Source organism: Hippopotamus amphibius, chromosome 2 (assembly GCF_030028045.1).
Source record: "Hippopotamus amphibius kiboko isolate mHipAmp2 chromosome 2, mHipAmp2.hap2, whole genome shotgun sequence".
In the NCBI taxonomy this organism is placed as follows: Eukaryota; Metazoa; Chordata; class Mammalia; order Artiodactyla; family Hippopotamidae; genus Hippopotamus; species Hippopotamus amphibius.
In genome coordinates this window covers 25,093,630-25,107,856 of record NC_080187.1, presented here as the reverse complement: position 1 = coordinate 25,107,856, position 14,227 = coordinate 25,093,630, and the positions used below count along the sequence as shown (strand labels likewise).

At 35.3% G+C, this 14,227-nt stretch overlaps 1 protein-coding gene across 4 annotated transcripts in view; it reads right to left on the bottom strand.

Annotated features, from left to right (window-relative positions):
- The window catches only part of TMEM245 (transmembrane protein 245), an 83,634-nt gene that overhangs the window by 43,741 nt on the left and 25,666 nt on the right, over nucleotides 1-14,227 (bottom strand). For all 4 annotated transcript variants that reach the window (XM_057721068.1, XM_057721069.1, XM_057721071.1 and 1 more), the window contains exons 7-8: nucleotides 7,279-7,383; nucleotides 1,658-1,740 (exon numbers count right to left, since the gene is read on the bottom strand). In XM_057721068.1, coding sequence (XP_057577051.1) covers nucleotides 1,658-1,740; nucleotides 7,279-7,383 — 188 coding nt within the window. The remainder of the gene's footprint in view (nucleotides 1-1,657; nucleotides 1,741-7,278; nucleotides 7,384-14,227) is intronic.

Below are 14,227 nucleotides of genomic sequence, written 5' to 3'. Positions count from 1 at the left end.
CTGGACACCTCTGCTGACACTTAACCGCAAACACCTCAGACTCATTAGGTAAAGAGTAAGTGGATTATTTTTCCCACCACATCTGCTTCTCTATTTTCTACCTTGGTGAATCCACCATCATCCACTAACTTCCAAAAGCTAGAAACACAAGAGTCGTGCTAGGTTTCTTTTTCCTATATCCAATTAATCACCCACTACCTCCCCTTAAGATCTCACAGATCTGTCTGTCCTGTTCACCCCACAACAAATGTCCACAATTAGGAGCTTAACCACCTCTCACCTAGTTTTACTTTAGCTTTTAACTGGTTGGTTTTGGAACACCTTCCACCTTTTCTCCACAGCACAGAGGGAGACGGTTCCAGGATAAAATCTGATCAATGTCACTTCTTATACCCTTCACCAAGATAATGAACATATCTTTCACTCTCAAAAGTTTCCTTGCGCCCCTTTGTATTCCACTCCTGGAACCCACCGCTATCCACAGACAATCACTGATCTGCCACTAGATCAGTTTGTGTTTTCTAGAACTTAACATAATTGGAATCATATCATATGGACTCTCTTTTGCTTGACTTCTTTCATTCACCATAATTATTCTGAGATTCATTCATGTTGCTGCATGAACTGACAATTCATTTTTATTTAATGCTAAGTATTATTCCTTTAAATGGATATACTACAGTTTGTAACTAATCAGAAATACTGAGAACAAGCACTGAGTATGCGCTGGGTAATAAGAGATAAGTGGGTAGAAACAGAAGTCCTTCTGAGAATGTTCAAATATGATTCTAAACCAATGTCAAGAAATGTCCTAAATAGGTTTTATATAAAGAAATAAAGTCAAGTCAAAGGAAAGAACCAAGTTACATCTCAATTTACAATCCTAAAACTGGCAGAATATTTCTTAACTTAAATTAGTGACTACCTTGGAGTTAGTAAAAAAGGGATGTTATGTAATTTGTCATCGAGTTCAATTAGGTGAACAGCATAGCCCAGCTGAACACGCTCCACAAAGACATAAAAACCCTCTCACAGAAGCCAAATTAAACCAGTACATGAAGCTAGGACAGGGGTTGGCAGATTTTTTCCATAAAGGGCCAGAGTGTTAATAAATATTTTAGGCTTTTCGGGACATATAATCTGTATCACAACTCATTCAATTCTGTCTGCCTTTGCAGCCCCAAAACAACCACAGACAATACGTAAATGAATGGGTACAGGTTGTTCCAATAAATCTTTATAAGAACAGGTGGCTGGATTGGGCCCTGAGCCATAGTCTGCAACCCTGCCACACAACATGGGAACACTGCTGACTGCACCATGGGGGATTATCACAACTTCCTTAACCTTTGATCCTGTCTCATCTGTGAAATGGGGATAATTTCTTCCATCTGCCGAGGAACACACAACACAATGCAGGTGAAAGCTAAGTAAATCACAGACATGCGGTAGACAATCTCAATTCAAATATAAGGACACTCCTCCCCCACCAGCCCATTACATGCTATTATTATGCAAAAATGACAACATTTATGAAAGCTTTGGTAAACTCTTTGTTTTCTCTTCCAAGGTAACTGTATCAATGAAGATCATTTCATGCACACAAACATAGAACCTAGGCCATCCATCTCTATTTTTGTCAAAACCACCTTCTTACTTTGCCCACTCAGGGTGATTTGCTAGAGTTTCATTAATCAAATTGCTTGTGACTTCAATCATGTGTACACTCTCTTGATGTACCTGTATTATGGATAAGCAGAGAAAAGAATCTCAATAAAAATTAAACCTAATGTAACATTTATTTTCGACACTATTATTGGAACAATGCTTTTAGAGTCAAGTAATTACACATCTTAGTTTCAATTAACTTAGAGACCTGCACTGAATAGCCGCTATCCATAATGCCCTATGACACACACTACGGGAAATAAATTGTACATAACAGATCCCTGTCTTCAACTGGGGCGGGCGGCGGGGTGGGGGGGGGATGTAAATGGATACAAATACCTCCAAATATATACAATATAAATATATAATATATTTAGTTCACATAAATGTAGCTTACATATATACGTGTGTGTGTGTGTGTGTGTGTGTGTGTGTGTGTGTGTCTCAACACTACATGGGCTTTAGAATTATACCACAATGTGAAACATACAGGCAAATAATCAACTGAGTAAGATTTGTGAGTAAAACAAGCCATCTGAAAATGAATCTCAGAATTTACCTTGCTCAGTAATCAACAAAGTGAGGGGGATAAAAAAGGAAGAAGACAATGTCAGGGAATATGTTCTATATGATTTGACAATTTTCAAATGTATTAAATGTATTGAGCACAAGGTTTATCTTGGTGAGTATTCCATGTTTACTTGAAAAGAACATGATTCTGCTGTTGTCAATTAGGTCAAATGGCTTGACAATGTTTTTCAATGCTTTTATATCCTTACTAATTTTCTATCTAACTATTTTGCCAATTAGTCCAAGAAGAGTATTAATGAATCCCCAACTATAACCACTGATTTATCTATTTTTCCTTTTAATTCTGAACATCTTGCTTCATGTATTTTAGAGCTCTATTGTTAGGATACACATTTATAACTGTTCTATCTTACTGGGTCTCAACTCTTATCATGATGCAAAGTTCTTATTTGTCTCCAGTAATATGTGTTTTAACTACATTGTCTGATATTAATATAATCACTCCACATCTCTTACGTTTACAATTTGCTTGGTATATCCTTTTTCATCCTTTTACTATCAATCTTTTTTGTTTCTGAATTTAAAGTACATCACTTATAGATACCATTTAACTGGAACTTACTTTTGCATATCCGGTCTGAAAATCTCTTTTCATTGTTTAGTTGCCTCATATTTAATATAAGCACTGATATGACTGGATATGGATCTGCCATCCTGCTATTTGCTATTTCTCCCATCTCTACTGTTCCTCTTTTATTGCCTTCTTTTGTGTTAAGCAATTATTTTTTTAGTATACTATTTTATTTCCCCTAAAATTTGTGTTATTCAGTAGTTGCTGTTTATCTTAAATTTATCATACCTTTAATTTATCACAACTTACTTCAAGTAAAATATCTATAGGAACTTCACACCAGTACAGTTCCATTTCCCAGTCCTCTTCTTCATGCTGTGGTTACACGTACATAACTTATCTATGCATACTACAAACTCTACAAGAGTGTAACAATTTTCCTTTAAATAGTCATATGTTATCCAAATAAATTGAAGGAGAGGGGAAAATATAACTTTTACATATACCTATGTATTTACCAAGCGCTCATCACTTCTCCCTTTGGGTAGTTATCTCTGAAATCACTTCTCTTCAGTTTGAAGGAATTGCTTATAGTGCAGGTCTCTATTAACAAATTCTCAGTTTTAGTTTACCTAGAAATGTTTTTATTTTGCCTTTACTTTTAAAGAATAGTTTCAGTGATTATAAAATCCTTAGTTGACCAGTTCTTTTTTCCCCAAGACTTTGAATACTGTCATTCCAACGTCTCCTGGATTCACTGTTTATTATGAAAATTAACTCATTAACTGTTTTATTGTTCTCCAGCGTGTGATGTGTAATTTTCCTCTTGCTTCCTTCAAGATTTTCTCTCTCTGCTTGGCTTTTAGAAGCTTGACTATGATGTCTCTAGGTGTGGTTTTGTGTTTCTGTGTATGCTATTCAGGGTTTGTCAAGCTTCTTGAATCTGTTAATGTTTTTCATCAAACTTGGGAAGTTTCTGACCATTATTTCTTCCAATATTTTTCAACTTTTTTTTTCTTCTCACTTTCTCAGATGCCAATTACATGTCTGTTAGGTTCTAATAGAAACTCTGATATTGTCCCACAGATCTCTGAGGCTCTGTTCTTCCAATATTTTCTAAATTTTTCTTCTTCAGATTGTATACTTTCTACTGATCTTTCTTCAAATTCACTAGTTTCTTTTTTCTAGATTGCAAATCTGCTGTTGAGCCTACCTAGTGATTTTCCATTTGTCATTGTTCTTTTTAGTTTCAGTTCAGTCTAGGATTTCTATTTGGTTTTGTTTTATAGTCTCCAATTCTCTATTGAGTCTGCATTTGTTTACTCATTATTAGTATACTTTCCTTTAATTCTTTGAACATATTTACAACAGCAGCTTTTAATTCTTTGTCTGCTAAATCCAACATCTGGGCCACTTAAGTGTCTAATTCTTTGACTGTTTATTTTTCCCCTTGAGTCACGTTTTTCTGTTTCTTTGTATGTCTAGAAATTTTTGGTTAAAAATTGGATGTAAATAAAACGTGCTGTAGAAACTCTGGATTCTGTTTTGTACCTCTGAGAGCTGTTATTTTGTTTCAGTAAGCAAATAACTTATCTGTAATCAAACTGCAAAGTCTTTCTTCCCTGTCATTAATGTCTCTGCTCAGTGTATTTTATGTTTTGAAAAGCCTAACAGTTTTCCCTGAATCTGAATAGCTTAACAGACAGCAAATAATTTTGGCAGAAATTATACTCAGACACTTCACACTAGGAAGTTCCATCCTCTGCAGACTGAGATGTGAGAGAGTTGAGAAATGCAAGCAAAGGCACAACAAATTTGCAAATCTCCTAAGCTTTCAATATTCAAAGGACTCCTTAGGATCTCCCATATACCAGTCTAGAATGTACGATTTATTAATCTCAGCCCTTATAAGGCTCTCTTGCTTCCAGAATCTCCCCTTTTAATTCACAGCTTCTCTGTTGCCAGCCTCAAGCTAAATTCACCACCTCACATAAGAAAAGCTGCAGATTTTTGCTGCCCACGCCAGGCAGATGAAGATAAGTAACTCCAAGCAAGAAAGCCACAAACTACGTGTTTTTAACAGATGCAGCAGCAGTTTTTCATGAGCAAATACTCCTCAAATTACTGCCTAACTGGTCATTTTCCAATGCCCTGATATGGTGTTTATAATAATTTTTATACCATTTTATTCTTACTTTAGGTAGAAAGGAATTACCTGACATCCTCACCCTGCTATTACCCAAAGATATATTAGGAAAATGGAAGCAGAAAGGATTTTCTGACAAACTGGATGTGGATATAAAAGAAAAAAAGTAGTCAAGAATGACCCTGAGGCTTTTCACCTGAGCAAGCAAAATGAAGCTGTCACTTACTGAAACGGGAAGACTGAGAAAAACAGACAAGCAAGGGAGGGTCTGAAATTCAGTTTTGACATGTTACATTTGAAATGTCTATTAGACATTCAAATGGATACTGTCACGGTGTTTTTGAGACTGATCCTTTTATTGGCTGAGAGAATGAACTAGATAATCAGTAAGTTTCCTTCAAAAGCTCTGTTTTCATGAGTCCTAGGCCACAAAGAAGTGGTTCAGTAATACCTGTTATCAAAGTTCAGGGGAGCAAAAGCTCAATGAAGCATGGGATGAACAAAGAAAAAGAACTTGAAAGATGAATAATTGAGGTGAGCAGGCAAGAAAACCCTACTCAAATGGACAATGAAGGGAAAGTGGAACAGAAGGAGAGACAGGAAAAAGAGAAAAAAGGAAAATGAAAAACCATACTGGTGAAAGGTTTCTCTAAGAACTAGAAAAATGTACAGTGGCAGATTTAGATGAAATATGACAAAAACAAAGAAAGGTCTCTAACAAATCTGTAGAGTCTAAATAAGTGACTATACATGATTAAAATCCAAAGAACAGGTAAAAACTACACTGAAACTGAACCAGGTACGCAGAGAGCAGGTTGATAAGATCCGGGCATTTTTTTTTTTTTTTTAAGTTTTGTGTGTGTGTTTGTTTTTAATTAATTAATTAATTAATTTGATTGGCTGTGTTGGGTCTTGTTTTGCTGTGCGTGGGCTTTCTTTGGTTGCAGTGAGTGGGGGCTAGTCAGCATCGTGGTGCGTGGGCTCCTCATTGCTGTGGCTTCTCTTGCTGCAGAGCACGGGCTCTGGGCGCGTGGGCTTCAGTAGTTGCAGCACATGGGCTCAATAGTTGTGGCTCACGGGCTGTAAAGCGCAGGCTCGATAGTTGTGGCGCATGGGCTTAGCTGCTCCGCAGCATGTGAGATCTTCCTGGAGCAGGGATCGAACCCATGTCCCCCACATTGGCAGGCGGATTCTTAACCACTGCGCCACCTAGGAAGCCCCAAGATCAGGACATATTGAGGCTAAGTAAGAATGACTGAGAACAGGACTTGCAAGTGGGAAGTCAAATAACAGGAAACAGTGTAATCCTTTAGTAAATTGCTGCATATTAGATTATCTATTGATAATAGGTACTAACATATCTCTACAGTACTATAAGAAAATTTTTCATATCCATGATTTCATGTAAGCTTCACAATTCCTGGAGAACAACACATAAAAATCTGGGATGCAGAATTCAGTAGAGTCCAGATAAAATAAAGATTAAGATAGATCATAAAAGTTTTTTTTTAAAGCCAGTAAGAGACATCACTATAGAGAAAATTTTAACTGCACTTTGGAGAATGATCTTTGATGGAAAAGGGGTGATATGGACTAAATTTTTGTATCCTCCTAAAATTCGTATGTCAAAATCCTAACAACCAACATGAGGGTAGGGCCTTTGGGCAGTAATTATGTCACGAGGGTGGAGCTCTCATGATGGGATTAGTGCCCTTAAAAGAAGAGACAAAGAGACGTTCTTTCTCCCCACCATGTGAGGACACAAGAAGAAAACAGCCATCTATAAATCAGGAAGAGGGCCTTTACCAAGAACTTGACCATGCTGGCACCTTCATCTGGGACTTCCAGCCTCCAGAACTGTGAGAAATAAATGTTTGTTGTTTAAGGCACTCAGTCTGTGGTATTCTGTTATAGCAGTCCAAACTAAGAAGGGGGAGAGGAAATGCAAGCTGCAAGGATCTGGACAGCGAGAAACATCCTAATGGTAAATCAGCAGAAAAATCAATGAGACATGAAGGAAAGGAATCATTCTGATCTGGTAAACAGCATCTATACTAGGAGTCAAGACACCACATCGTGGTTCTCCTATTGACAGAAGAAGCCACTTTTTCCTCAGTACCTCAATTTTTCATCTGCACTGACCTCAGAGGATTTTTATGATAATAAAATTAAAATGCACATAAAAATATACTAGGCAAATTCGTGGCAAAACTAGCAATACGAAAATCGTAAATACTAACTGCTATACATATTTATAAGCAAAGTAACATTTCCCATGCCTGCATCTGCTAGCTTCTTATCCATATGACAAATTCTAAAAATTAAGAGTTTACTAATGGTAACAGTAATTGTTGTACTCTACCTTTGCAGTCAGCAGTAGCGCTAAAAGAAGGGTTCCTATCACTAACAAGAATATGATGAAAATGCTAATTATTTTGTCTAACATCTTCTCCAACCAGATGATCATCTGCATAGAAACGAAAAAGAGCATTAGTTATCCTTCAAGCACAACTTAATAAAAACACATATGTATCCAAACGTCATGAAGACAAAACAGGATATTCAGCATTGCAAAGCAAACTATGGCATAATGATTAAAGCAGTGAAAGCTATAAGCCACTTTAGAAAATTAAGTAACAGTATTAACTACAACTGTTGTTACAATAGTTTATTACTGTCATATATAAGAAAATGCAGTCAATTTGAATATAACCTACATCTATGCTTGGATTTTCATACTGCGGCACATTTATACTTTGAATTATAATTTACAATCTGATAAATATTCTAAACAAAATAATGACAATCCATCAGTGACCTCAAATTTCATGAAACTTTACTGTCAGTTAGCAAATATAGATGACTTTAGAAAAAGTATGACTCTTACAAGTATGTCCTAAATTATACAGATAAAATAGGAGCAAATTAAAACGGGAATTACATTCAAAATATCTTTTCCCTTTAATGTCACTAGGGTTATAAAACAGTAAGAATAAAATCTAATGTTAAATACCAATGATAAATGCCAATTTCAGAATAATAGTTACCCTGTGGGCAAAAGGGTTGGGACGTAGCTGCACAAGCAGGGAGGGGTACACGACAGGCTTCAGCTGTATAGGTAATATTCTGTCATGCTGCAAGACAGGTATGTGGGTGCTCTTCTATCTTTTTATATTTGAAATATTTCATAAAATACTTTAAAAAATCTGATAGTCCACTTGAAATTTCTGTTCCTTTTAGAACATAAGCTTTATGACAAATTATAATTGACTGTAAATAAAGAATAATCATTAAATTAATGGTTATTCTGTAATCAATAATCAAAATTATGCTTCCCCTAAATGCTACTTGACATTCTGAGTATAACTTCACTCATCTTTCACAATCACAAATAATCCTACCTTTAAAAAAATTTTTGTTTTCAGAATATGTAATTCTGATAGATTTCTAGAATTCCTGCCATGCAAAGCTCCCACTTAACATTTCAAAAAGACAATCAGACTAATGACTGAAATAACACATCGCACCCCTCAACTCCAACATGAGCATTGCTGAATAAGTTACTCTTAATTTAAATCTGAATTATGCTCTCCAAACAGAGTTAAACATCCAAGAGCAAAACATAGTAGTTAACACATGACTTCTACAACATCTATTTTCCACTCAGTGATTGTAAGCTTGCATCTCCTTATTTTTCATGAAGCACATTGTAACTGAGATCAATGCTATAGTGAACTCACAGATTAAAAAAATGCATCTTTTATCTTGACAATTACAGCTTCAAACAGAAGAGTTAATTTTCAGTGCATGCTACCAAAGCATCAAAGACAATGCAGAGATTAAAAAAAGTAATAACAGGTTTCTAAGATATGGAAGGTCAGAGGTCATACTTTGAATATAAATTCTAAAATTAATGAAACTGAAAAGTTCCACAATCAGAAACTAACTCTACATCTAGTTCTTGAGACAGTTTCCTGAGGAAAGAGCTAGTGTTGTATCACTCCTTTTCATACCTCCAAAACCTAACAGTGCATGGCATGTGGTAAAAGTTCAGTTAATACATATTTGAATAGGCAAGATAAAATAATTTCAGAATTAAGACCAAATTTGTATTCACAAATTATAATTTCTGAAAATAATTTAGGAGCCTCAGGGTTTTTTTAGAAAAGTCGTGTCCTGAAATATACTACCATAAATGATGCTTTATTGGGAAAATATTAATACCTAAATTTAGATACGGATATTTTTAACATATAAAAAACAGAATATTCACAAACACATTATGTACAACAACATTACAAAAGTCAAACTTTTTAAACCAGGGTAGAATTTTCCTACCACAAGCTTATACCTAAGGGTTGGAATAAGAGGCACCTAAATAAAAATGTATTCTCAAGAGATAATACTGAGTCAGATGTTTCATTCAAAATTTAAAATACAGGCAGACCTCGTTTTATCATGCTTCAATTTATTGTGCTTCGCAGATGTGTTTTTTACAAAGTGAAGGTTTATGGCAACCCTACTTGAGCAAGTCTATTGGCGCCATTTTTTTCCAACAGCATTTGCTTATTTTGTGCCGCTGTATCACATTTTTGTAATTCTCCCAATATTTCAAACTTTTTCATTATTATTATATTTGCTATGGTGATTTGTGATCCGTGATCTTTGATGTTACTACAACTCACTGAAGGCTTAAATGACAGCATTTTTTAGCAATAAAGTATTTTTAATTAAGATTTACATTTTTTTAGACATAATGCTATTGCACACTTACAGTGTAGTGTAAACAAACTTTATATGCACTGGGAACCCAAAGAAAATCGTGTGACTTGCTTTATTTGCAATATTCGCTTTACTGTGGTCGTCTGGAATCCAACCCGCAATATCTCTGAGGTGTGCCTGTGTATCAAATCACTTAAGATGTTCAATACATAAGTAAAAAAGTTGTGGGGGGGGGGGGGATTCTATTCACATTAAGGCCAGCTAAGATAAGGTGAGAAAATACAACGAAAAGGAAGACGGCAAAAGTGAAAGAGCAAAAGAGTAGGAAAGAGGGACAGGAAAGACTTAAAAATGTGGAGAAGGAAATTCAGAAAAGAGGGGATATATGTGTACCTATACCTGATTCACTCTGCAGTACAGCAGAAATACAACATTGTAACTATACTCCAATTTTTTTAAAAAACGGCAAACTAAGGACCAATGGACAAAAGCAGATAGAAAACTTATGGAGGAAAAGAACCCCCTGAAACAGTGAATGGAACATGACTCATAAGGAAACAGTAACTGACAGACACAGAAAGAGAAACATGGTCAGAGGAAGCAATGGGGAAGGGGAAGGAGGAGAGAATCAGTAAAGGAATGCCAGATGCGCTGTCCCGTGAGGCTCATTCTGTTCTGTACTCTGCTCTGGACAAAGGAGCCACACCACCTGTTAAACCCTGCCCTGCTTGTGGAAAGTGCATAGTCATCTAGTAACTTTCCCAGCCTTCCACGCCAAGAGAAATTATTTTAGGTTTTAAACTTTTTTTTCTAAAAGTGGAAGAGGAATAATTTTAAAATGACATTCTGAATGTTTCAAGTATAAATGAAGGGCATAAATTTTTTTTAATGTAATGCAGCAATATCAGTAAATTTATAGTTATACCAAAAGACACTCTGAAACTTGTAAACTGACTGGCCCTATTTATCAAGCTATGAAGAAAGTGTCATTCCACTACTGAATTTTCTATTTTGTTATTCTGGACCTGCAGGTTTTTATTTTGCTTTGTTTTTTTTTTTTAAACCAAATTCTAGTAGTTTTAGTGCAAATAATAAATACTAAGAGATAAAACAATTTATCTTAAGAAACAGTTACATTTCAATTAATCACAGATGTGTCTCTCATCCGCACTTCTCTTGAATTAGTCTCTAATTCACTCCACTTGAATTTCGAATATCAATACCCAGTGGTGCAAATTTTCTGACCTTGGATGAAATGTAACAAAATAGACTTCAACTGTGCTTTCCTCAGAACTTAAAGCAGTTACGCCTACTCTACACCAATGCTTTACCTATGCTACACGGAATCATCAAAGAAAAGGAAAAAGTTACCTGACCTCTTAGGAATCTTTTAAAACTCACAACTAGTCAGCTATGAATTAAGTAACCTAACTCCTTTAGTCACCAAAGGTTAAATCAGATTGAACCTAATGACTTTTTTTATATATAGTCTTTATTGAATTTGTTACAATATTGCTTCTGTTTTATGTTTTGGTTTTTTGGCCATGAGGCATGTGGGATCTTAGCTCCCCAACCAAGGATGGAACCTGCACCGTCTGCACTGGAAGGCAAAGTCCCTGAGCCTAATGGCTTTAAATCTCCTTTCTCACATCTCTTGAGGACAATCTCATTTCAATATACACAAATTGGGGAAATACATAAAACCATCTACTTTAATCAAAGTAAGAAAAGGTAACTCATGTTTGCAGCACTATCATTCGCCAAAGATTGCACTTACTCATCCTAGTTTTGTGGAAAATGGAGGTACACATAGCCACGTGTGTGTGTGTGTGTGTGTGTGTGTGTGTGTGTGTGGTGGTGGTGATATGCGTATTTATCTTATACACTGTTTATTTTCCATCCAAAGTTTAAAAGTGTAAGCATTGTCAAGAGTCTCCCCCTTCTTCTGTTTCAACAGAAAGAACGAAACCCTAATCTTTACACCCAAGAGTCTCATTTTGATCCGTTTCAAAGAGGTACCACATCTTTCTTAAGGCCTGCTGAATATTTTCACATAAGATTTTTAAGGTCTTATTGTGTTTAAAAACAATACACATGAATGATGTTATCTTTTCCTATCCGCCCTAGGGATCTGATGATATTAAGTCAGAACTACTGTATGTGGACCATATATCAGGGATATAGCACTCCTAATATATCAGGATTAGACTTTATTGAAGTTGTTGAAAATTCTATCCCGATCATGTGAGGCATTTACCACAGATACAACCTCATACTTCAGATTAGATGTCACAGGCCATGACCATGATCTTTCTTAAGATAAAAATAAAATTTTGGAATACTAGTTATAAAAAAGGCAACATATATTAGCAGCCAAGAGAATCATATAAATATTTCACAAATTTATAATTTTAAAAAATAACTGTTATTTATAGAAAAAGTAGCCATAAAGAGTTCTCTTTCCTTTTCAGTAACTTTGGCCTAACATGCTCTCACACATGAAAGGAGACTAGAGTATCAGACTGGGCCACATTATAGAGCTAAAAAGGAATGGAAATCACAGTGGACAAAAGGACTACAAGACAGAACTTATACACACCTGGGCAAGAAGATATCATCCACATCCTAAATAAACAGCTTTGAGTTTTTAGCAGACTGCACTGTGACAATATTAATGCTTCACGACCTTCCATAGCTTATAGTTAGAACTTTAAAAACAAAGACTTAGTTTGACATATGGACAGAAACAGGGTGAGAACGGAGATGTGGGGGGAGGTTACAGAATTCAATTAGTAAAAACCAACATCTGGGTGTTTGTTTACCTTCTTATTTAGCCAGTGCCAGAGCTTGAGGATGGGGGGAAAGGTGAGAGAGAGAAGATAAGAACAGTGGCATATCATTAGAGAATGCAGTAACAGTATGAAAAGGAAAGAAAAGAAAGTCACTGAGAGCATGAGAAGGAAATTATCTCAGACAAAGGAAAAACTGGAAAAAAACTGTAATGCATTAACAAAGGTTTTAAATCAAGTGAACGTAGTATTCCTTTAAGATACACGATTGAAATGATAACCACAAGCTTTGCGGGCAATTCAATAATTAAAAATACAGAAAAATAATTTGAATGCTTACAGGCTTAAACTTTTACACCAAATTCCTAAGATCAAAATGATAATACAGATTTTTCACCTATCAGGCACCAAAAGGACTTTCAGTCCCTGCATGAACTAATTCATGTTCCTATACCACATTTTCATTGAACTTTGTAGCTACAGCTTTATAATACTACTGATTTCACATTTCCTAGAGTAAAACATTTCAGTGCTCATTTGGAACAATGAACACCTGGCCAAAAAGCAGACAAATCTATGATTCTGATCATATTTGGTGCATTTCCTTCCATTTCCAATTTTTTAGGCACACATTTTCCTACTGTATATAATATCCTGCTTTTTTTCACGTAAACATTACCTCGTCTGCACCTCACAATATTTAGCACTATAATAACTAATACTGATTAGTGGATACACAATCTAAAAATCAGTAAACATAAGATTTAAGGCATTATTAGTGACATAAAAAGCATAAAAACTAAGAAGTATAATTTCATCAGTGACTAAATGCTCTTTACGGAGTTTTCCCTAACGTACACCCAATAATGTTTAGACACATACTTAAAACAATCTCCTGTAGATGGATCATTTCAAAAACAATGGTCCAATCAACTGAAATTAAATAGAAACAAGAAAAATAGATTTATTCCCCAAAGCAGAAGCCCAGATATATTATTATACTACATGGAACATAATTTTGGCATCAATTATAATTAAACAAATATTCAGTTTCTGATAGCCATTTATTCTGGTGTGTATTATATATAACAGAAAATGCTAGGTTTATACATTTTACTGTCTCTCTTCCTTAAGGACAGATTGACATACAAATTAGAATGAAAATGACAAATTTTCACAAGGTTACTCCATAACAAATATTTTTTGACACCCCTGGAACTTCAACTGACACAACTGTAGAGTTTTCCTAAGTGAAGGGTTCCAAACACAAGTTCATGGGAACACTGAAAACAGAATTTAGTTTCTATCCCATCCGATAGTGGTAAGACAAAGAAATTAACTGGAGTAAGAGTTACCCTCTTTAAACAGTTGCAGTGAAAAATCTGCTCTAATAAGATAAAGCTTCACCTTAATCAAGGAGATGTGATAAGTATGCTGAAATTTGTGAGAAGTCCTAGATTCTTTCTTATTTAAAAAATTGAAAAAAGTGAATAAGAACACAGGCAAATTACAGAAGAAAAATATAAACAGCCAACAAGCAAATAAAAGGATGTTCAACCTAATTTTTATTTTTAAAAATTTCGAAGTAAAACAACACTGAGATACTTCTTTTTGCAAAACTAAAATGGACTTTTTGTTACACTATACTATCCTGTATTGGCAAGAGCTCAAGGAAATGGGCGTTCTCATATGTTGCAGTGGTGGGAATTAAAACTGTCAAACTTTCTGGAAGACCATCAGGCAATATGTAAGAAAATGTATCCCCTGCATCTCCTTCGGCTTCCTCCCGCCAACATGAAT